This window comes from Ostrinia furnacalis, unplaced genomic scaffold (assembly GCF_004193835.3).
Source record: "Ostrinia furnacalis isolate ACB-3 unplaced genomic scaffold, ASM419383v2 OfSCF0664, whole genome shotgun sequence".
Classification (NCBI taxonomy): Eukaryota; Metazoa; Arthropoda; class Insecta; order Lepidoptera; family Crambidae; genus Ostrinia; species Ostrinia furnacalis.
The window spans coordinates 544,691-560,073 of NW_021130903.1; the positions used below are offsets into that span (position 1 = coordinate 544,691).

The following is a 15,383-nucleotide window of genomic DNA, read 5'->3' on the forward strand; positions in this document are numbered from 1 at the left end:
ACGATAGTCCATACAGTGAAGTATCGCCCGTACAAAATTACCGGATAGCAAAGGTGCTATTTCGGAGTCCATGCAGTGGTGTCAGCGGTGACTACACGGCAGAAGAAGGGTCCGGTCTCTATAATTTGTACATATTGTAAAGCTAGTCATAAGATTGTGAATTGTAAAAAGTTTGCGCATGAAAGTAATGAAACTCGTCGGTGTTTTGCTCAATACTATCTACTTACTAACAGAGGACCTTGCCGATCCTGAGTATTACAGACCTCACAAAGTTGATGTCTTGCTAGGTGCTGAGGTATACAGTCAGGTCATACGAGCGAGCATCAAACGCAGTAGAGATAGGCGTATGTTAGCTCAGGATACAACGTTAGGTTGGGTATTTTCAGGCGTCGCTGATACCAATTGTCCAACTAAGACAGTGTCATTTTCAAACATTGCGGTAATGCATAGTAATGCAAGGAATAAAACACTTACCTCAATGTGTAAGCGGCAATACTGTTTTTGTAAACCTTGTAAATAATTTTAAAATGTATTCGTTAGACCTATTGTGTTTGTTAAAATTGTTAAATTTTTCTATGTGTTATAAAGTGTTTTAATGTAAATATTTGTAGTATACTTACTACAATGCCTCGTAGGCAAGGACATTTCTTTTAAACTTTATAATGTATAGTTTAATATTGTGTTACCTCTAAGGAAGAGATTTTTGTTGTTTCTTGTTTTTTAAAAAATAACTAAAGGACATTCTGCAATAATGTCCGGCGAGAAACTTCTTTTTACTTTTTATGTTTCTTAACGATTGTCACTTTTTTCTCTTCTCTTGACTTTTTCTACTTAGAACTAAACATGTAACTTGATTTTATTTTACAATATAAATTTATTTTACACCACAAAGCCTTTTAATCAAATAATCTCTCGTAGAGTCGGTGACGTATTCCGTTCACTAGAGTTCAACTCTTATCAACATCAACATGAAACTTTATAAATAGTTGAGGGGATAATATGAAGCAAGCTATTTTATTATACTGTTTATTACCTAGCAGTTACCTACAAGATTTACCTAGTAAACTCAAAAGTCCCGTAATAGCATTATAAAAACGGAAGATGTCCAATACTATCCAATTTATCAATGCCCAACAAAAAGCGCTTACTCGAAAAAGTCTAGCCTCGAATATCAAGACTGGAATAAATTAGCGGAATCGCACTGGAATGATACGGAGGGGCCATTCACATGCAAATCTCTTGTGATTTATGACTGAAACGCCCTGGGTTCGAACCATAGACTAGTCTTAATGTAGAAGCCGATTTAATATCAGCACCACCCGATATGTTGTTCTGTAGTGATGGTAGAGCAAGCTATATTTGGGACGTGTAAAGTGTCTTGAAAAAGGCTTACAAAAGAATTTGATTAAAAAACTTCAGCATTCGAAAATTCCAAAATATATTCTATTCTATTACACTACTTGCATTTTTATGCTACTGGTCCAGTGATTTTAAATTGAATGTGCCTAAAAAGTACGACTCAAAATCAAGTATCACTTTAAGAAAGCCACAACCAGAACTTAAAACTAAACGATTGCTTGAGGCATTGTTTCCTCAGAAATTAGAAATTTAAAGAGCATTAATTTCCTCTTGTCTACTTTACATATATAAAGGTATTTCGTTAGTTGGTGAAAATTGAATTTCTATTAGTCTTTCAACATTTAACTGTAGTTCTTATTGTATACTTTTAAATTTACCATGAGCTAGTTCTTGTTTCTTATGTTACAACTAAAACCCATTTAGTCCACGTTCGTAACTGAAATTTGATAACCAGCTACGAACATTCATATTATTTTTGATGCCTCTATGACGCACAGTCATCTATGATTCTAACCCTGGCCGGTCAGCAATAATGCTAGAATTATACCCCTTATTATAAGGCAGTAAGATCGAAAAGTAATACAGGACCTTGCTAAGTTCTTCATGGACATCCTTTCCGAAGATTCGTTGAAGAAAGTGGTCATAATTTTATAAAATGCGAGATGAATTTTAATGATCCATTTTGGTAAAAGGATGGAACTTGCTATAAAAAGAAAAAGGTGTTTTGAAGGTCAGGTGGCGGTCTGCATTGAAATACGGTCGTCGGTCCATTGGAAAAGTGTACTTATGCGGTGTAAGATAAACTTTATTGAGTTAGGATTTAGGACGCAAGACACGAAGTCTAGCTAAAAGTAGGTCTGGGATATTGAAAATGGAGGCAAGCTATGAAAAGCTTTAGCGCTGTTCTAGAAAAGGCTTAAAATGAGTTGTGCAGTTCAAAATGGACTTTCTCTCATATAGGCTTTGACTAGAACCCAGTGCGAATCCAGAATATACGGTAAATGTGAGAAGAGTATACTTGTATTTATGTAGTTTTTTGGGGCATATTAATGTTTGGTACGTGTGGTGTGATATGTGACATATGGGAATGGTCCTAAACTGATAGGCTGGGTTGCACCATCTTTCTTTAACTTTAACAGACGTCAAAAATCTGTAAAAGTTCAAACAGAATGCACCGGTTATCGTTAAAGTTACCGTTAAAGTTAGGTGGTGCAACTCAGCCTTAATTTAGTTTAAGAGGCTCTGTAAAACAACTGTAAAAATATTTCGATTCTCAATTGCGAGGTTAGCTTCATCTCGACAATCAATAATTTGACTCTGACTGTTAATAAAGCATTTCAACACAAAGGGACTTCCAAATAAAATATCCACACATTTACGAAACAATTTCGTTTATTTTGCAAAAAGCATCTGATTACACGCACATATTAGGTAAAACCTACCTAAAGGTTAATCTCACGCATCCCGTCAAATAATTTAAACATGTCTATTCAATATAGCAATAATACAGTTATATTCCATTCCATGCATCACGTATGGCATCCAAAATAATATTTACAACTCTTTATAATATGAAGATACTGTCAAAAACTGAACTGTCAACTTCTAAAGCCCGGTCCGTGAGCACGTAGAATTTTGTCCAATGACCCCAAGCTGTCATCGCTCGCGCGATTCATTGGACAAAGTTCTACGTGCTCGCAGACCAATGGTTAAAATATTTTATACATGGTTTTATTTATCCTTCAAAATTAAGTGGCAAAAGCTGTGGTAGGGTTAATAAATAAAAAAAATATTGAGACGTGTGAAAATACTGGAAACAAAACTAGAATTTTACAAAAACACCGAGACCTAGTTAAGTAGTGGTGTTACGAGCTTGAGTTCAGTTGTGAGCTTGCTTGTGTTGTTACTCGTACATACACTAAGGCTGGTTTTAGTGTCACGCGGACTGTCAGTGCGGATCGCTCCGCACAGCCGATCTGTATGAACTGCTAGGGAGCGAGCGGTTCCTCTGGACCGCATTACTCTAAAACACTCCCTAGAAGTTCATACAGATTGGCCGTGCGGAGCGGGTCCGCACCGGACGGTCCACGTGACACTAAAACCAACCTAAAAGGTAGCAATGTAACATTTGAACATCTTTATACTACCCTTTATTGTTGGAACTTCTGTAACATTGCGAAGTGATTAAATGAATGTAAATATTTTCATAAATTGTGCCTTTATTTTGAGTATATGAGATATACTAGTAACGAAGTTAACGATTCAGTTTTTGACATACAAAAGTTTCGATCAAAATTACCTATGAGCAAACAAAACTATGCATAATAATTAATAGACTCTGAATAGCTAACAACGAAATAAAATTGTGTCAACAAAATAAAGGACTCAGTCCAATGAATGTCACAGATAAAAAATAACAACTCTATAACAATAATAAATATCTACGACATCGATTCATAACCAAGATTTGCCTTTAACAAGTTATTTTTTCATGAAAACTTTTCTAAGTATAGTTCTTGCAACTCACGAAGGCTTTACTTGTGTGTGTTACGTGTACATGCACATAACGTTAGTGTAATGTCTATCATAACTTTGGAAAACGTATAGTAGCGAGTCACCACACATGTAAGCTCATTCGCCTTCGTGAATTAGAACAACTTATAACAAGAAGTTACATAGAAAGTATTTTGCACCTAAGCCCATGCCCAAGCAGACTCGATTCGAACTTATATGGACTCAAGCTTGTGATTGGTCGAATTTCAAAGATGACCTACTACAGACTAGGGGGAGCTACTCCGAAAAACGCTCCGAAGTTTCGAACGTTACCATCTCTCTCACGCATAGCGAGATGCCAGCATGAGCGACCGTGACAGATAGACCCGAAATTATGTTAACAGCGTTTTGAAATAGTTCATGGTGCCTATGTATTATCAAATCTCAATCTTTCAAATATCAAAGATAAATAATGTTTTCAATGTTAAAATAACGATATTAAAGGCATATCTTCAGCTATAAATCAATGTAAAGGAACCTTCAAACAAATCTGAGCTTTTCTATAAAGCTAGAGATTATTCACAAATATTAAACCTACCAAAAGATTGCTTTTCACAAAAAAGTGGTATATACGACGTTATTTAAGTCTAGCAATAAAATGACAAGTTCCACAAATTGATTTTATACTTCAACTCTATGAATATAAAGTTAAAAATCAATTAAGGAAAGACTCTTTATGTAGGCTGATGTGAATACTTTTAAATTGTTTTTCTTTTTACCATTATAATCCATTCTTTTAAACATAGTAATATGCACCTTAAAAAATCATAATAACGTTGATTTCACGATAAACTATTCTATACATTGAACTACATCTATTAAACAGTTTAAATTTACATATTGCTGTTTCGTATTTCTAGTTTTATATTACATCTGACAGCTAAAGCTAATGCACAAAAATAAAGTGCTCATACTATGTTAATACATTTAGTTGATCTGGTACATTCTGTCTATATTTACTTAAATAAAAAGCCTGTCGTATAAAACAATACTCAAAGTTGAGGACTAGTTAAGTATTCTCAAAGCAATTTCTCAACGTCGACAGCCTGTTATGTAGAACACTAAATAAAAAGACCACTTTGTGTTCAGTGTCAAAATGTGATTTCACAAAATATTTTGCGAATGAAAGAAACCTTTGACGTCACGACAAATGTCAATTTACTTTCGACAGGGACTTTGACCCTTACTAGTTGAGTTTTTATTGGCGGTCAAGCTGTAAATTCTGGCTACAGAGGAGTCGCAGCGGTGGGAACGAGAGGTGGGAATAGTCCCGTAGTTGGTCAACTAAATTTTAATAGATCTGATTTAAGTTCCAACTTTGAGTATCGTTATCTTCTTGGGGATAACGAATTTCATTCAAATACTTTTTTGCAAGGGAAACCACACTAACTTGATGGTCTAGTTTTAATGTATTTAGCAATTAGCGCTGCCGATCCATTTAGTGTGGTACAGTCCTTAGGATTCAAAGTGCATTCTAAAGGTTAGATTTGCTACCTATAGAAAAGGCTACAGTGAGAACAAAATAATGGACGGATCTGAACTAAAAAAAATTAAAGGCTCAATTGGTACTTAATTACCCTCATTTTTGCAATAATGTTTCAATTAACTGTCAAAATTTATCAGTGTTGTACTCAAAATTTTAGTGTAGATTGTGCATTAAATAAAACACAATTTAAGATCATAACTAAGGGTTACTCTGGACATCTCTTTCTCACCGTACCATAATGATCAGGACGAAACATCTTCGGCTAAAACTTAATATATTAGTGATGCGGCGTAAACTTGGTACCAAAATAACCTTCACAATAAAACTTTAAGTATTCGATTAATTGAGAAAAATAATAAATAAGAAAAGCCTAAATTTAGTGTCAGTGAACTTAAGTCAAAGTTTAGAACTTTTAAACAGATATGGATTTTAGAAAGTTAGTTGTTGTAATACCTAAAGAATTCACAACCATTTCTTATTACTCATTTTAATACACAGGCTGTATGTGACGTTATTTTCACATACTACTTAATTAATTAATGAGAGACACTAAAATTGGCTACAATTTTTTATAATAAAATTCGTTAAATCTAATTTAATAATTATTTTTTCTATAATAAATCCACTATAATAATTTGAGCCTAATTACTTATTCAAAGGAAGACACATTGAATTTACAACAGCATATTCCTGAAGGTTAGAGGAAAATTAGTTTTGAAAACAAATTTTAAATTAAAAACGACTTTTCTAAACTTCATTATCTAATAGTAACTTTGCAGTGACTAATGTTTTTATCAATTTCTCAAAAAAAACAAGCAAAAAAAATCGTTGAAAGATGTCTATTAGATTTTTCAAACACTTTATTGCTTTCGTCAGCCTGTATTTAAAGGGTACAAGAAAAAAATATAGATAGAGATAGTTGCCCATATTTCACAAGAGTTAGTAATTTTTTATTATTACAACTATATTAGAAATAATATTTCTTGACACAACACTGACACATCAAATCTAACGGTTTTGTTAATAAGTTAATCGTAGCACATCAATTATTACTTTAAAAATTGTTTTTTTTTCTATTGAAGCGTTATTTGTCCCCATATCATTATCGTATCTTCCTAAAAAGTTTTAAATGAAATCATTAAAATCTATTTATTTCTAATTATTTTGACTAAATATTTACATTATTTTTTTTATATTTTATATCTATTTATTTACAACCCGCACAGATTACAATATTGAAAAATATTAAGACCATAGATAATTCTGCTCACACGCAATACTTATGAGTGATAGATTTCTATAACACGTTATCTATCCATCTCTTTCACACAGCTTGAAAATCCGAAACGAATGGAAGAGATAGAAAGAGACGATTTCATAATCTATGCGGTTTACTAAATTCATCCTTTTAGAAATGTCCAAAAAGTCAATGAATATTATCTGAGAAACACCCGTTTTATAAATTATTATTATTAATATAATTTGATTATACCTCAGTAACTTGGACCTAAAACTTGGAAAACCCATTCACAATATGAAAAATGTATTTTATTCTGAAGTGAATTTTAATCTTTCTCTAATAATAATCTTTGAACATTTCTAAATTGATGAACAATCAGAAAATCTATTTACAAAGGTGCCAGATATACCATCAATAAATAAATTGAAAATAAAATTCGTAAAAATTCTCAAATTTTATAAAAATAGAAATTTAGTGTTTGTATTGTTTTTAAAACAATATAAGAATACTGTCTCATTAGAATCTACGATAGAAAAAATAATAAGACGAATATAATACACTGTTTACTCTTATGGTTAATACTTTGATAAATCGTTTTTTTACATAATCATACCTTGTATAATACTATACTAAATTGCTATAATAAGTTAAATATTATTTGACTATTTATTTACATTCACATGCTTTGGCCTTACTGTGAATAATTACACTAACACATATTTAGGCCTTTTAATATAGAATTCAGCCTCTAAAATAACTTAAAAAGTAAAAACTATATTTAAAAAATCACCATTTATATAATTTTCCTAATATTTTAATGACCCATACTATACAATATTTGGTTACAAGGAATCAAAGTGATGATACGTTTCACTTCTTTGGTAAATATATATATACAGATAGTACTAACGAAGCTAGTCAATAAAATTCCATACAATTGAGATATAATAAAGATGAAAATAGTTTCAGTTACACGATACAATGATTTTTCTTTTCGTTGACAAATATATGAAGCATTTGAAGACCAGCTTTAGATAGTTTCACAAACTACATTCACTCAGATAATATTAGTTAATTATTTATCAAAACTTTTATATTTCCATATATTTGTAGATAAAATCCACTCTGTACAAAATGTCTAACATTCAAACTGACTTAAAACTAGTTCCGTATATGGCAATGTTCCAAATATCCTTTGACGTCAATCATACTATTTTATTGACAACTTCACAGCACATCACACCAAACTACTAAGTAAGTACACTGCTTCGTTGAGATTCAAGTAGGCCTCAAACCGCTGTAGTAAAATACGATCAGAGGGATGCCAAATCCGACGCTCTTCTAGAAGGAACCGGCACTCTTAATTGCGCTGATCCTCTTCTATCTAACCGCTCCATAGCGTCCAGGTCGGAAGCGTTACGCCTGCAGAAGCTACAGAAAGCACAGGCTAAGGTGTTCTTGAACGCGTTACGGAAGTCTCTGTTGAAATACGCGTATATAATCGGGTTCAACGCTGAGTTAAAGTAACCAGTCCAGAACATGATAACAGTCACAACGTCTGGGACGCTACACGAGTCACATAAAGACGTCGACACGTAGTATAAGAAGAAAGGCAGCCAGCACAAGATGAAGGCACCCATGATGATGCCCAAAGTCCTGGCAGCTTTGTGCTCTCTCTTCATCTTCAGTATATTTCTATCCTTCGTTGGGGTAGTGGCATTAATGTGGAGGGCGCCATTTTTGTCGCCCACCTCTCGCGAATGCCTATGCATGAGCATAGCATTGCCTGCTCTCGCATGTAACGCCTTTTCTTGTCTATTAGCTTCTTTAAATATAGCTAAATATGTAAATATCATGATAGTGCAAGGTATCCAAAACGATATTGAGCTGGATATGACGGCGTATGGCTTATTCACTTTGAATTCGCACTGATCGCTCACTCGGTGCTCGAGGAAGTCTGTCGTGGTGTACCAACCCATGAAGATAGGTACGTATGATATCGTGATGGGGCTCAACCATGTCGCTGCCAACATGACGAAAGCCATCTGGGGAAAGAAAAGTAATCAATTCCTTTTTGAAGTTGTGAATACTTTGCGCAATCGAATTTTTAATACACGTCACGTTGGATTGGACGTTGTTGTATGCTTTGTAATGGATGAAAGGAACAATGCAAACAGCTGGTCTTTTAATATCTGTATGGTTAAGGACTTTTTCGTTACTGAATTTGAATATTAAAAGAATGTAGTGAGAAATAATTCATTGTAAGATAATGAATAAAAAAATATCATGACGTAACACAACGGGATTTCCAATTAAAATAAAAAGGACGAAAAAGTAAAATTCATACATCGGAATTGCAGATTCTTCGAAAAGTAATTTCGGGATTCCGCATTCTCAGGCATTAAAATTCAAAGGCGGCTGCATCGCAAGAATTCAATATTAAATTTTTCACATTAATAATAATGTCTGGTAAAGCCGACAGAAAAGTCCAACTACATAATATTTATGTTGGAAAACTTATTAATATAAATGTAAGTAATAATGTTATAGTTAGAAGGTTCCGTGGTCTGTACATTTTAAAATACAAAACTAACTCACTTAATCGTTCAATCTCTGTCAACTAAAAAGACAGTGATAAAATAGGCTTTTTGGTGAAATAATAGAAGTAGCGGGTAATTCCATCTTCGTGGCTCATAAGCTAAGTGTTTTACGTGACGACTGCCGTGATGAGGTCATTCCGTGGCAATCACTTAAAACATGTGAAGTTGACATTGAAAGCTCACGGCTTACAGCTGACAGGAGTGGATTAAATGGTGAATTTTTTTTATCACCATTTACTTGATAAATAAATGATTTGATTTGATTTGAAAAATAAATCCTAGAAGTGTCAGTTTTAGTCCTATTGACCGCTAAGCTAAATATGCTCGTGATACAAGTGGGTTCACCACAATACGGTCATAGGTACGCCCGTATTCACAAACGATGCTTGCTTAAGTGACACAGCAAATCGAACGCACAGCGTTGAATGGAGCTCTGTGATTTTGTCACCTTGTGCGTCCACGCGCACTGTGAGACCTCATAGTAATGTTTGTGAATACGGGCGTTAGTTCACCAGACGGCGAACTTCGAACCCACGTTCCTCAGATCTCGAGTCATCCATGCAGTCGTTGAAAATTTAAAGTGTTTTCTGTGAGGTATCTTTAAGGCTGGGTTGCACCATCGTATTTTAACTTTGACATACGTCAAAAATCTGTCAAGCTCCTTAGAAAAACACAGGTTATCGTCATAGTTACGGTCAAAATTAGGTGGTGAAACTCAGCCTAAGTATTATGTCACGTTACCTATAATTGCCTATAACATATTCATTTTGACGTCATAGATACTTATTCTAATCGTGTAAGCAGGTTGTAGCGACTGAGATCACAACCATAGGCTTAATGAATTACCATAGACAAACGGTCAGCAGTTGCTACAAGCAACTAAATGTAAAACACGACAAACTTTATGTTTTCTTGACTATTTTTAATCACTTTCTTAAGAACGCATAATTTTAATCTAATATTAGAAAATATTATGCAAAGAAGCGATTGAAGTATCTTTGTATGATTATTAATTTTTGTTACTTTCGCGTGTATTTTTCTGAGAATAGAAACTGACATTTTTATTATTCGTAAACTTTGAAAACTTCTTTTAATTAATACCTACATCAGTCATAAACTTAGGCTGGGTTGCACCATCTTACTTTGACTTTAACAAACGTCAAAAATCTATCAAACTCCATACAAACAACACCGGTTATCGTCAAAGTTACGGTCAAAGTGGTAGTGCAACTCAGAGTCTGATTCTGAGTCCAGAAAAGACAGAAAAGTAGCCAAACCTTTTTCGTCATCTTAATCGGGTACTTCAGCGGTTTCACGATTGCGTAATATCTGTCCACCGATATGCAGCACAGATGGAGTATGGACGTCGAAGTGAAGTACACGTCCGAAGAGTTCCATAGGTCGCAGATGGTTTCGCCGAAGACCCAGCGCTGGTTGAACTGGACACTGAAGTTGAATGGCATGACCACCATTGCGACTAGGATGTCAGCGAACGCGAGGGAGACGACGAAGTAGTTGGTTATGACCCGGAGTTTTCTGTAAAAAATGGGTAAAATGAATTCGATATTTTTAAGGATAGTGGTTCCCTTAGTTACACTGTTCTTGGCTTTTATATGGCATGGTTCCGAGTCCGACAGAACAAAATAGGACCACTTCCACTCTTACCGTGGATGTCGTAAGATGCAAAAAAGGAACAAAAATATGGGAACATCAAGCCTCTTAATCCTGTCCGCAGCGTGGAGAGTATCCTAAACCAAATCCTTCATATGCCTTTGGTATATTAGAAAAAGTAATGCTACTGCCACTGCAGCTGCAGTAATGCCCTAATTAACTTCACGATACTGATACTATTGTGTAGTGGCATTTATTTTCGTATTCTGTGTGGTGTGCAGTGGCAGTAGCTGACAAATATGGGATCAGGCCTGTCTCCTAGCCAGGCAGGGTGAGAAGTGTAGACTAAATTCTTCATTATGCTTCTGTCAAACTAGAAATGATCGTGCTACTGTCATAGCAAAAGACGTGATAGTGATACGCGTATTTGAGTATACTTTACCTGTGCCTCATGCGACTAGGTAGGCTGCTATTGTATACATTGACTACTAGATACTTTCGAATCGAGTCGCGTCGCGTCTCTTCACGTCACATTGCCGCGTTTGTCGTTCAAGTTACTTATGCACTAACTGTCTTCATGATACCGCACTGCAGCGGCAGTAACTGAACTAAATGACTTGATGACTGTACCTGTGCCTCATGACACTGACGATGACCAGCAGGTTGCCGAGCACCGCCATGATGACGATGAAGATTTATGAGGTCGTCTGTCCTTTTTTTGGGTAAACACCTTACGCTACACTTGCCGGTACGTGGCCTCCACTCTAGAACCCTGCTGCCCCATCAGCCGTCATGCACTAAAGGATTCCATGATACTTCTGCAGTTCATTTCTTAGATAACTTTGATGATACGCATATGACTGTACCTGTGCCTCATGACACTAACGATAACCAGCATGTTGCCGAGCACCGCCATGATGACGATGAGCAGCAGCACGCAGGTGCGCAGCTTGAACACCACGCTGTCGGTCCACTTGCCCGCCTCGGTCGCGTTGTACGGGCCATAGTCGCCGGTCGCGTTCGACGGCCGACAATAGTTAGGCTGGTTTTAGAGTCACGCTGACCACCAGCGCTGACAGCCGAAATGTATGAAGCGTCGGCGCCGAGCGATTAGCGCCACTCAGGAACGTTCACTTAACGTTCGTTCAATTACGTACATATTGAACTGTCAGCGCCGACGATCAGCGAGCGGTCAGCGCGATTCTAAAACCCGCCTTACTAATGCACTAAGTAACTTTATGATACCTACTATTGCAGCAGCAGTAACTGGCAATATGGGAGTAAGCCTGCCTTCTAGCCAGGGTGAGGAATGTAGACTACTAAATCCTTCATATACTACTGTCAAACTAGAAAGAGTCTTGTTACTCCAGTGTCAGTAACTATGGTTACATGGGAAGACTTGATGATGATACGCGTATGACTGTGCCTATGCCTCATGAGACTGACGATGACCAGCATGTTCAAAGTCCGTCATTAGTTACTAATGCACTAGGTAAATGACTTCATGCTACTTTCTCTAAAGAGGCAGTACCAGACTTACTAAAAAACTTCAGAGTACGCGTATATTAGTATTGCTTTACCTGTGATTCATGATACTACCCCTAGAAAATGATGATAAATAGTGGTAGTGGCTAATGCACTTCGTGATACTGCCACTGTTGTGATGGTAACTGATTTACTAAACGACTTGGTGACTGTACCTGTGCCTCATGACACTGACGATGACCAGCATGTTGCCGAGCACCGCCATGATGACGATGAGCAGCAGCACGCAGGTGCGCAGCTTGAACACCACGCTGTCGGTCCACTCGCCCGCCTCGGTCGCGTTGTACGCGCCATAGTCGCCGGTCGCGTTCGACGGCCCGATGTGGGTGCCGTTTACGCGATCCATATGTGGCGATCTGAGGGCAAAATGTTGATTATCCCTCTTGTTGATAACACTAGGCCTATTCATCTCCCTGAGTAGGCATTGAAAACAAAACACGAGCGGCGCACTCGCCGGCGAGTTTAATCCACAAGTGATTCACGAGCGAGTAGTCGCATATGACGTCACTCACTGTGAGTGACATATTATGCGAGCGTTACCACCTTCAGTTCATGTTCAGGAGGGCGAATTTGCCACGAATCCTACGCGCGTAGAATCATACGCGCGTTGGCGAGATACTAGCAGCCAATACATTGCGTACACAAGAAATGCGCTAGTTGAAAATTCGCGCATAAATCGCTTCATACATACGATCGTGTTCGCGCGAAGACATTCGCGACGAATTCGCCCTCCTGGACAGGGCCTCACCCATTGTAAAAAAGTATTCGCTATGGAAAGCATGTGGTGCTCTAGACGGCGACACAGTAAGCAGCATGTTGTAACTATCATACATATCGCATCGGCACAGTCACTGACGGTACTTGCCTCTGAGACAATCTAAATTACACCATTATTGTTGACGAAATTAAGTATACATTTTATATCTTCGAGAAGAAAATTTTCTGTACGTAGTATTATTATACTGGGACAACACTAAAAACTAGAGCAGGTGTATAACATGTAAACTATTATTAGCGTCTTCTCATCACAGCGATTAAGGGTTCGTTTATTTAGGGCTTGTACAGTCAAGGTTTGCAGAGTTAGAAGCTTTACTCGACATCAGGTCTGAGGCCTAAACCATTGTAGTCTTGTCTTGTCTGAAAATATTTTTAGTGGATACTTCGACATGAGTCACTAATATAACCAATGCTTAGACAGATTTAGAACCAATATTAGTAGTGAGTTTTTGGCAGTTATCTTCATAAACATTATTATGTGCATTGCGTGTCTATTAATATACTTTTGTAAAGAAAAAACCGCGACCAAAATACCAGATCGGGTTATTATCATTATCCATTTAATGAAGACTTTTCTCATCAAGCAAGCTCAAATATAGAAAGGTCTTGTTATGATCTTCAAATTAAAAAGATATGAATAATGAATGAAAGGAGCCAAATTCTTAAGGTTCTTAATTTGGTCTTCGGTACCTTTTTGGAATATCAAATAATATTTTTAAAGGTGGAGTAAAATTTCACGAAATTTAAAAATAGTTTATTTCTGTGTTTCTAGTATTGTGGTCGTCTTGGTGCTTTACGCATTTTGTTTTCAGTGTTCCGTTCCCCAATTGTGCCAATATTATAGGATCCTATAGCCCTTTTCCTACGAGCTCTTGGAAACCAAAGTGCGCCCCTCAATACGGGGTATTATAAACCTGTCAAGTTGTTTACTCCACTTTACATCAAAATATTTTAAAAAGTATGAGACTGAGACCCGTTTTCACCATCAATCCCTAATATTTAAGTGACCCCTATGACAACAAAATTCCTGTTATGTGTTACCATAGGGGTCACTTAAAATTAGGGATTGATGGTGAAAACGGGCATTACAGTATTGAAATTTGGAATATTATGTTCTGCAACTAATTTAGTTTCATAATCAAAAGCGCATTTTATACTTAATTTGCAATTTTATTGATTTTTTGTCGTAAACCGTGATTTAGTATTGGCTTTGCCAAAACAACAATAGATGCCACCCGTATTGAGTGACTTTTGACTTGGCAACAATAGGTGCCTACCGTATGTAAGAGGCTAGTAAGCCTCCTCCGTCTTTCAGAGTGCTGTAATTTTCAATAGGTAACCACCACTATTCTTTCATGCAAAAATTACTGAAGTGATTTCGATGGAATATCCTCCAGAAAGTTTAAGACCCAGGGAAAAATATAGAATAATATCTATCCCGATTTTCAAGGGACACGCGCGTGAAATAATGCATTCTGTAACAGATCAACATTTAATTTTGATCGAGTGAACCCACGGGAAAAGTAGTATTAAATGTATATTCTCACCTTTATCTCGCTCGTTTCGTTTTTTCTTCACCGCTACCGCGATCATTAGTGTCACTCATCACCACCATCGTTACACTCATAGACAACTCATCACTGATTGTTCACTCAGTTTATTCACAGATTTCTTCTTCACAGTCTCAGTTTTTTGTTTCTGAGGCTTCTTCGTGTTCATTTTGTCGCGGGTTCGATTCTCCGATGCATCACGCTGCCTTCAGTGTGTCTACTGAAACAATGAAAATGTAAATATTAGCATTGACGTCTTTGGAAAAGTCACTAAATTAGCATAGGCCAAGGAAAGGCATTATAGTCGGATGAGTCATCTGGTTCAGGAAATTATTTACTTAAAGAGTATATTTTTTTATGTAGTTACATAATCTCGCACTTGATTAAAATTTTGTATCGTTGTAAACAGATCTTTTATTTTCTTAATACATTTTCTTTTCTTTTATTTTTCGTTTTTCTCCTATTTGCATCATTGAGAAATTCGTAAACAATTTTTTTTCTTTCTACTTTTTTTCGTATAATTGAAATCAAAGTATATTTTTTTCTTATGAATATCCTTGCCGTTACCAATAATTTTACTACCCAAATAGGTACCTACCTACCTAAATAGATCTTCACAGTAATGCCAGTTCCATATATCTACCTACATTCGTCAAAATCTC

At 36.2% G+C, this 15,383-nt stretch overlaps 1 protein-coding gene across 3 annotated transcripts; it reads right to left on the reverse strand.

Moving 5' to 3' along the window:
• Positions 1–7,464: 7,464 nt before the first annotated feature.
• On the reverse strand, positions 7,465–14,938 carry OAR2 (octopamine receptor). Of its 3 annotated transcripts, XM_028323647.1 has the most exons (5): positions 14,719–14,938; positions 12,576–12,750; positions 11,480–11,505; positions 10,516–10,774; positions 7,465–8,683 (listed from the first exon to the last, which is right to left on the reverse strand). In XM_028323647.1, exons 2-5 carry the CDS (start codon positions 12,738–12,740, stop codon positions 7,952–7,954), a joined length of 1,182 nt encoding a protein of 393 aa, XP_028179448.1. In that variant the 5' UTR covers positions 12,741–12,750; positions 14,719–14,938; the 3' UTR covers positions 7,465–7,951. The 3 variants fall into 3 exon arrangements, with proteins under 3 accessions (XP_028179448.1, XP_028179447.1, XP_028179449.1); XM_028323646.1 differs by lacking the exon at positions 11,480–11,505 and having other exon boundaries at positions 12,550–12,750; XM_028323648.1 differs by lacking the exons at positions 11,480–11,505; positions 12,576–12,750; positions 14,719–14,938 and adding an exon at positions 11,716–11,872.
• Between the last annotated feature and the right edge of the window lie 445 nt (positions 14,939–15,383).

Coding starts and splice junctions, on each gene's coding strand:
- OAR2 (XM_028323647.1), bottom strand. CDS start 12,740: ATGGATCGCGTAAACGGCACCCACATCGGGCCGTCGAACGCGACCGGC. Junction 11,506..12,575: donor CGGTGCTCGGCAACATGCTG/GTCATCGTCAGT, acceptor GGCAACCTGCTG/GTCATCGTCAGTGTCATGAG. Junction 10,775..11,479: donor GTCAGTGTCATGAGGCACAG/GTACAGTCATCA, acceptor CATTTTTTACAG/AAAACTCCGGGTCATAACCA.